The 9,622-nt window shown below is 37.7% G+C and overlaps 1 protein-coding gene across 1 annotated transcript; it reads left to right on the top strand.

Annotated features, from left to right (window-relative positions):
• Positions 1-2,246: 2,246 nt before the first annotated feature.
• On the top strand, positions 2,247-6,964 carry LOC143558319 (uncharacterized). Its single transcript, XM_077047171.1, has 7 exons — positions 2,247-2,429; positions 3,163-3,289; positions 3,373-3,540; positions 4,278-4,430; positions 4,519-4,614; positions 5,547-5,866; positions 6,683-6,964. The coding sequence occupies exons 3-7, from the start codon at positions 3,483-3,485 to the stop codon at positions 6,869-6,871; spliced, it is 816 nt and encodes a 271-aa protein (XP_076903286.1). The 5' UTR covers positions 2,247-2,429; positions 3,163-3,289; positions 3,373-3,482; the 3' UTR covers positions 6,872-6,964.
• Positions 6,965-9,622: the final 2,658 nt, after the last annotated feature.

Here is a 9,622-nt window from a genome sequence, read left to right as displayed (position 1 = left end):
AAAAATCGCGCCCACGCGCCTGAAAAAGCGACTGGAATGACCATGTTCTGTCACGTCACCATAACTTCCTGCACGTCCTGACACAGTCAGAAGAAACCGTCGCACGACGTTTCAGAGGTTTGGACTGTTCTTATCTTTTCACCAACTCTTCGAATTTCAAAATTCAAAATTCGAAAATATTAAAAAGCGGGAAAGTACCCCTTACCTTGGCAAACAAGTAACCATAAGCCGGATGCGGGTACAGTGTAAAGGCAAAACCCTTCACATACCTAGCACCCGCAGGGAACTGAAGCCAAGTAAACCTTGGTGAACAAGTAACCGTAAGACGGATGCGGGTACAGTGTTAAGGCAAAACCCTTCACATACCTAGCACCCGCAGGGAATTGAAGCCAAGTACCTTGGCAAACAAGTAACCATAAGCCGGGTGCGGGTACAGTGTAAAGGCAAAACCCTTCACATACCTAGCACCCGCAGGGAACTGAAGCCAAGAAAATCTTGGCGAACAAGTAACCGTAAGACGGCCGCGGGTACAGTGTAAAGGCAAAACCCTTCACATACCTAGCACCCGCAGGGAACTGAAGCCAAGAAAATCTTGGCGAACAAGTAACCGTAAGACGGCCGCGGGTACAGTGTTAAGGCAAAACCCTTCACATACCTAGCACCCGCAGGGAATTGAAGCCAAGTATTCCTCGGCAACCAAGTAACTACAAGACGGGTGCGGGTACAGTGTAAAGGCAAAACCCTCCACATACCTAGCACCCGCAGGGAATTGACGCCAGGAATACCTTGGAAGTAAAGTAACCGTAAGACGAGCGCAGGTACAGTGTCAAGGCAAAACCCTTCACATACCTAGCGCTCCGCTGGGAATTGAAACCAAGAAGGATCTTCTGGGCAATGCTTGCGGAAACGGAAATAACATCCCCGCATAGCGGGAACGTCGAGAACTACGTTGTTGGAAGTTCCAAGATGGAATTGATGGTTTTAACATAATTGATCACTATGTTCAAAACTACCAAAACCTCATGGAAAATACATACAACTGGGACTCAATGCTCCTGACTTGCGAGGAGGTTACAGACCTACCCGCATCATACCCAAAGACCAAGCAGGAAACTCGGGCATTTCTGCAAGTGACAAGGACTTCCGCGGAAAGAATCCCCATGGAAAACCTTACAAAACCCTTTTCAAAACCCTTTGCTCAAGTCCAAAAGTTCACCTCACTTTATTAAACACGCATGAGAAGAACATTGGACTGGGGGGACTTGAAGAGGTAGGTCCCAGCAGAGCCCAGTTGGTCCCGCAAGACTCACCTTAAACAGGGACGTCTGCGCAGAGACCAACTGGATACGCAGGACCAACCATGCTCAGAGACGTGACGTCCTTACGCGCAGTACGCAAGCTGTTCCCGCAGGAAATGCCTCCCATGGTGAAGGACTCCGCCTGTTCCCGCAGCCTCGGATACAAGCCATGAGGGAAGGCCACCCGCGCAGCATGGCTACACGCACTAGGTACTTAGCTCTCGATCATTCAGTGTCACCTGAAGGAATGAGCAAAGCCGGGAGCAATCCCGCACAGAGGCGGGAGGGGGAATACTCCCGCCCAAATAAGCCAGTCTGTATACTGAAGGACCTTTTACTGTACCTGACGAGGTATGGGCGAAAGATCTGATCAGAGATACGACAGCTCACTGATACAGTATGGCGAGCAGCATGCTCCTGTACTGTATCACTATTAGCCGCTGCCTACTCACCAACTACTGTCATACCACGTGCGTAGCCGGCAGTTGGTGGAAAGGGAATAGTATACAGCAGGCCTGGTCACTATCAGCCGCTGCCTACCCACCAACTACCAGCAGGGCACGTGCGTAGGCTACTGTTGATGAACAGGAACACTGTTGCAGCCGGCCATACCTCCTTGGAAACCTACCTTCGGCTATAAATACCCCAAATGGTATGATCATCTAAACATATTACATTATCACATTATCATCATAATATACCTGATATCTGCTCTAGCAATCTCTTAATATACTTTTATATTTAAAGAGCAATCTAGTCTGATTCTCACGCCGGAGGGTGGTCACAAGGAGGAACCCCCCCCTTCTCAGTGACGAGCTCACGGTGTCTGTTTTGCAGGTTATCAGAAGAACCATCTTCCAAGGGTCTAACCCCTCGTGGGAAACATCTATCTAACCCCCAGGTTACCAGTAATCTGCCCGGGGTCCGGTTAGTGTTTCTTCAATTGGGGAAGTAACCAAGGGACCGGGTTTGTTACAGGCCCGTGTAACCTTTGGAAAGGGGCTTATTATTGCAATACAACACAATTAACGGAATGTACATATAACCGTGAAGCGGAGGGTTATTGCCCGATTGTAGATTATAGTGGCGATCTTCCTCTTTGGGCCCGTTATTTTCCGCAATCGAATAAAGGTGTGTTTGTTAATTAGTTTAAAATAAATGACATATATAGTTAAGGGTGCAAACCAGCCGAGCCCGAGCTCGGCTTGTTTTGAGCTTTATATTCAAAGCTTAAGCTTGGCTTGTAAGAGAGTTTTTAAGCTTGAGCTTGACTTGGGGTCTTGTTTATAATTTAATAACTATTTATTTATTTTGTTTATATAAATGTATAATACTTTTTGTATATAGGTATAACTATAATTTTTTATATATAACGTAATGTACTGTTAAGTTATCTTTTTATCATAATTATATATGTAACAGTATTTATTATGTAATAGATGTTTTTTATATTAGATAAATATTATTATATTTTTATAAATAAATAGCTCGTTTAACTTAACAAAGCTCGAGCTCGGACTCAGCTCGTTTATTAGTCATTAATGATATAATTATTGTACTTATGTAAATACATAATTGTTTTAGTATATATTATAGTTATATTATATGTTTTGTACTAATTGTTTTATTTTTTTTTAGATATTTTGAAATAAATATTCTGTTCATGCTCTGCTTGTTTAACTTAACAGAGCTCGAGCTTGGGCTCAACTTGCTTCGAGCTTACACGAGCTCGGTAGATGAAGGCACAGGCTCGGGCTCATTTATTAAACGAGCTTCTGTTTAAGCTCGAGCTATGATCAGGCTCGAGCTCGTTTATATCTGTAACTTAAACAATCTTTTGAATCTCTTGATTTGTTGATTGCAGGTGGGCAGTCATCATTGGCTGATTTTTGCACTTATTTTGTACCTTATTCTGATGGTTCATGTATAGACCCTAACAGTGCACGCGAGCCCGACAAAATGTTGGGTGAAGTACGCGGAATAAACTCAAGGTAGGCCTTTCATTTCAAAATCTTTCAAAATAAAAGGAATATTTATTTATCATAATTCTTATATTTATATTCTATTTTTTAAGGTGTATGTCCTCTTCAGTAGTAAGAAATGGCTTTGTTCGGGGCTCTATGACCCAAGGAAACGGTTGTTATCAATGAAGATGTGTAAACAATACATTAGAGGTTGCGGTTGATGATGTGGAAAATATGCCCCGAAGCTGGTGGACCAATTAAGTTTCCTGGCTTTAAAGGTACTTCTTGAACACAAAATTTCTCGCAGGGTTGAACGAATTATGATTATTAGGGGTGTGCATGGGTTGGTCTTGTGCTCAAACCGAAACAATAACCAAAAGTTTGGTTTTTGAACTATTGATAACCGTTGGTTTGGTTTTGTTTGGTTTCGGCTTGATATTTTTTAGCCAAAAAAATTGGTCCATAATAATGAATTGGGCCTAACTTCTTTTGTTAGTTACAGATTAATTGATTATTATACGTTTGGGCTAAAGTATTTGTGTTACACTATTTATTTAATTCTTATAGGTTACTAAAATTTCAAAAATAAAAATGAAAATTCGTAAATTCGGTTCGGTTTTTTAGGTCTTAATTACATGCAAAACTGTAACCAAATCGAGAATTTAGATTTTACGAAAACAGAAAATAACTATTAGTTTTTGTTTGGGTTCGGTTTTTTGGGTTACAGAGCGGGTTTTTTGGTTTTCATTACATGCAAAATCGAAACCGAACCGAAATTCAGTTTTTACGAAAATATAAAACCAATCCGTCGGTTTTTGTTTGGATTCGGCTATTTCGATTTGTTTTTTTTTTAGATTTAATTGCATGCAAAACCGAAACCAATCCCAAAATTCGGTTTTTAGGGAAACATTATACCAGACTGTCCTTTATTTTTATTACGGATTGGTTTTCGGGTTTCATACACCCCATAATGATTATTTTGCCAATAAATTTTGTTTTTTTTTGGTTTATTTAGGTGAGCTTATCTGCCCGGCATATCATGAGCTCTGTAGTGCAGACCCTATTTTGACATTCGGGCAGTGTCCGAACTCATGTAACTTAAATGGTGACTGTGTTGGTGGAACATGTCATTGTTTCATCGGGTTTGATGGGCCCGATTGTAGCAAACGTAAGTATCATTTTCCATTTGTGTATTCACTTAGTCAAATGACTTTTAGTCGGGTCGTTTTTATTACACAATAATTTTTTTTGTCTAGGGTCCTGCCCGAGCAATTGTAGTGGAAACGGGAAGTGCTTTGAAAACGGCTTTTGTGAATGTGTAAACGGATACACAGGAGTTGATTGCTCAACCGGTGAGTTTGGTGTTCCTTTTTGTTTTTAAAGAGTTCATACAATTAAGGGTTTTTACACAAAAAATCCCATAAAGTTGTTTAATATGCATGTATTTCATCATAAATTAAAATAATGGCTTGTTACTTCGTAAATTGATTAAAATAAGATGGTGTAGTTTTTAATTTTTTTTTTAACTAGTATGTGCATTTTAGATGCGTCTAGTGACTTTAACATACTAAAATTAAGTTGAGAAACTTTTAGTATCCTTTTGACAAGTTTCCGGCTTTTAATATAGGGGTGTGCTACTGTGCTGTGTGCACGAAACTTAATAACCGAATCGTAACCAGAATAACCAACGTAACTGAGCCGAAACAACCGGACCCAATAAAAACGACGGTCTGGTTTTATGTTTTTCTAAAACCCGATCTTTTGGTTTGATTTCGGTTTTGCCATCGAGTATTGACCAAAAACCGAACCGATTGGAACCGAAGCGAAAAAATCTATTTGAACAATTTTTAAAAAAACCAAAATTTTGGTTTTCAGCCCAAAACTGACATATGAACACTTGGTGTCTAGCTGGGTTGGATAAGGCTTGGGCTTTCCTATGGGAGGTCTCAAGTTCGAATCCCACTCCGGGCGGCCTTGAGGTACCCGTCACCAATGAAGTTCTACTAAGACAGGGAAGCCGTAGTGGCGCGGGTTCGATCCTGAGGGTCAGCCCAGATCTGTCGCGGACTGAATGGAGGTGTTTTACAGGCGTCATACCTCTTGCGGGGTGGGGTGATGGGTATCCAAATGGGTACCGGGGTAAGGGTTCCCTCCTCCAACCCTTTTTTTTACTTGTGAAAGTATGTTGGCTTTTTACGGGTTTACCCTTTTTTATATTAAGAATTGAATCTAAGGGTGTAACGGTCATTATACATTTATACCAATTTCTACATACGCAATGCAGCTATATGTGATGAACAATGCAGTCTTCACGGCGGGGTATGTGACAACGGTACATGTGAATTCCGGTGCTCTGACTATGCAGGCTACACCTGTCAAAACACATCCAATATTATCGCCAGCCTGGCGATTTGTAAAGACGTTTTAATAAATGATGTGTATGGGTCACATTGTGCACCGAGTGAATCGAGCATGTTGCAGCAGCTCGAAGAGGTCGTGGTCATGCCAAATTATAACCGGTTGTACCCAACCGGTGCTAGAAAAATATTCAATATGTTTAGAGGGAGAAAATGCGATACAGCTTCTAAAAGACTAGCTTGTTGGGTAAGTTTTCTTTCTTTATAAAGTGGTATATTTGTCATTTTTTTAAGTTTCGGGTTGCCGGGCTATCTTGAAATTTTATGGGGCTACTGGGCTAGTGTTCTGTCATGGGTAAAGGTGCTCATTTTAGGTTTTTTGCCCAAACTGGTTCGGGTCAACAAAAGTCAAAACTAGTTTTTGTAGAAACTGGTTCGGCTGGAACCAACTTAAAAAGGTCAAATATCGGGGTTGACCGGTTCTGTTTAAAGTCAAAAGCGGTTTTTGCAGGAACTTCAAGTTGGAACCGGTTTAAAAAAGTCAAATAACAGGTTTGACAGTTCAGGTCGTGTTTGACCGGTTACAAACCATGGGGTTAATACCTGGTTTCAACCCTATTGTTTGGGTCGGTTCCTAACGGGGTCTTGTCAAATCGGTTTCGATATTAGTTCAGGGTTGCAATTTGCAAACCGGTTCCATGAGCATATGTCAGTTCTGTTATGGGTTAAAACAAACCTAGAATTTATGTTTTAGTTTTTAGATTTTCATAACCGATCGGTTTCGGTTGTGGAATAGATGCTTCTGTTAATCTGGTCAACCACTGACTTTGGATTGGGTTGATTCAAGCTAATTTCAAGTAATTAACCAAATTCCTTATAATTTATAAAAAATAAACCACAAACTAATATGTTAGTTACAAAAATTTATAACAAAACTTTTCTGACATTAACATATAATATAATATATATTGAAAAGATTAAAAAGTATAGGTGTTGGTTTTTATATCGGTTTAGTTCGGTTAATTCGGTTTTCTGCTCACTTTATGTTATTTTATCTTAACAGATATCAATACAAAGATGTGAAAAAGACGGTGACAATAGATTAAGAGTGTGTCGTTCTGCATGCCAAGCATATAATAAGGCGTGTGGGGCATCATTGGATTGCTCGGATCAAACTCTTTTTAGTGACGAAGGCAACGGGGAGGGTGAGGGGTTATGTACGGGTTGGGGTAAGATGGAATCATGGTTTTGACGTAATTGTTCGTGTTAACTCGAGTTTAGTTCATGTAAATCATAGGTAGTTCATCTTTTACCCGATTTAAATTGTAATTGTATTCTGGATGTTGTAGTGTATAATTTAGGGCTAGTCATTGCAGGAAGTGTCAATGGCTTTAGATTTAGATCTTTTGGGATTTGGATTGTTTTTTCACTGTGTGAAATTATTAAAGAGGAATGTGTTATATTTTGGTTACTAATCTTAAATGATTTTCTATTATCTTTTCAAATATATTCACAAGAAGAGAGGGGCCTTATAATTAGGCCCGCCACACAAAAAATTTAAGGGAATAAGGGGTATGGCTCATTTGAGACATTCCTTCTTATGCGTCACGTCAGCTTTGCATCTTCCATTCAACTAGAGGTATGGATCAATCAAAGAAATAATCCGAATGTTTTTTTTCGGCCCGAAACCAGTTTAATTTGAAATCAGTTTCTAAGAGAAATAGTCCGAACTAATAGGAACTTGTTCGGATCAGTTTCAAATGGGTTCCAAACATGTTTCAACGGCTATAAACCCAAGCTGGTTATAGACTGGCGGATAGAATCGGTTTCAAATTCAACTGGTTACGCTATCGATTTCAATTCCAAACCGGTTTTTTTACCTTTAGTTCAAAGACCCTAACCAATAAAAGGATAACCAAAAGAAAAGAAAGCACCAACAAGTTGGTTGTTTGTTTGTAAATGGTTTAATTATTATCTCTACTTGTGGAACAAGCTCAGGGAATATGCTGGAAGGCTTTTGTTTGTGCAGGTTCTTGTCTCTTGGCCCATTGCCCATTGAATTTTGGATAAAAAGTCTACTAAAACTCCTTCCATTAGACTTGTTCATGATTACATAAGTTATGTGTTGGTTGATTATTATCACTTTCCACTAGTCTTTTGGCCTCGTAATTCCCATGTGATTACCTGTGTAACATTCATTGTAGATTTGACTTATAAATGGTATGCACTTGTCTTTGTACTTTCATTATCCCTCTCTCTTCTCCTTCTAATTGCTACTTCTATATTACAAGTCAAATTTATTTTTATAATAACATTACTAATAATTATAATCCACATAGAAGACTTCATATTCACCTTTATAATTCAACTAAAAATCATATTATTCTCTAAATTTTATTTACTTCTTTATAATTCAACTAAAAACCATATTATTCTCTAAATTTCGTTTACTTTTTAAGCACCCCCCCCCCCCCCCACCCCCACCCACCCCCCCAAAAAAAAACAAAAAACAAATCCAAATCCAACTCTATATCTCTATGTTACTCAGAAACACTTATTTTATTTTTTGTTTTCTTTAGTATGGTGGTATTTTAGTTGTTTCATATATTTTTTTCCCTCTTTATTATTAAAAAATATGGATACAAAGGCTCCAATGTAAATACTCTAATAGTCATATACTCATATAATCTATTTTCAGCCTTAACAAATGTCGGGGTATTACTTGTTTGTTCCATTTGAATTTTGAAGCGAAGGCACATGTTTTGGTGTGCGAAGATAGGAATATTATGACTAAACCGATTGATCCGAGTTAGTGAATGTTTACATCTAGTTCCACCCGAACTTTTCTGCCTCACTTTTAACTTTCACCCATTGTTTGAGTAGTTACCTATGAGATATCATCGGTTATGATTCATCCCTTCAACAAATTTAGTAAATTCTATGGTTTTATTTCTCCCGTAACTTATTCTTTATCTTGTTTTGATTTTGAGTATGAGTGGTAATCAGCAAATTTCTTTTGATCACGTAAAGCTAAGAGTCGCTTGTAATTTTATTTTTTAATTATGTTTAGGCTAATCTTTTAGTTGCTAAATGAGGTTTGGGTTGTTGGGCTTAACTATGTAAGGCTTAACTTTTTTACAAATTAGTAATGGTTATTGGGCTAAATTTAAATAGGAGGGTATCGGTGTCCAATTAGTTTCAATTTTCAAATCTATAATATATAAAACGAAAACATAAAAATCCTACGAGTTGCGATGTGGTCGCTCCCCCTTTTTTTGGAGTCACTAGATTTGCTTGATTTTTAAATGAAGGCTTCTCATGCATTTGACCCGAATTCATGGGTCTTACCAAACCCAGATATTCCTTAAACGGGTTATAACATCTCATTAAATTAAAAGTTATTCTCACCAAATTATTTATGTAAAAATCCTATAATATAGGATATAATAAAAAATAATATCTTATTTATTTAAAAAAAGATATATATATATATATATATATATATATATATATATTATTTAAATTTAAAAACCAATTTGATAGTAAAAAAAAATAAACGGGTCTTGGGTCTCATCAAACCATAAGTATATTAACTATCATAAATATTATTTATAATTAAAAAACCAGTTTCATAGTAAAAAAAATAAACTGGTCTTGGATCTTATCAAAACCATATAGCTTTTAAACTGAGTTATAACATCTCATTTATTTATGAAACAATTTATCATCAAACCATAAGTATATTATTAACTTTCATACAATAAAAAAATATAAATTAAAAAAATAAATAAATATTAGAACAAACAATATAAAACAACCCCCGTAATACGGGGGATAAAAAAAAGTTCTCGTATATACGTTAATTAATAGTTAGTTTATAGTTGGTCTATGTTTGTAAATTTTTAAAAATCTAAATCACTTTTTCTTTCAGATGGTACCAAAACTTTCTCGCGGATTGTCGTAAAAGTTCGATGGGTGCGGTGTCAACATTTATTGGGAGTCG

Source organism: Bidens hawaiensis, unplaced genomic scaffold, assembly GCF_021521415.1.
Source record: "Bidens hawaiensis isolate Kalapana, Puna unplaced genomic scaffold, B.hawaiensis_p1.1 tig00019438_1, whole genome shotgun sequence".
NCBI classification, from domain to species: Eukaryota; Viridiplantae; Streptophyta; class Magnoliopsida; order Asterales; family Asteraceae; genus Bidens; species Bidens hawaiensis.
The sequence above is the reverse complement of the archived record's forward strand: the minus strand, read 5'-3'. Positions and strand labels throughout refer to the sequence as shown.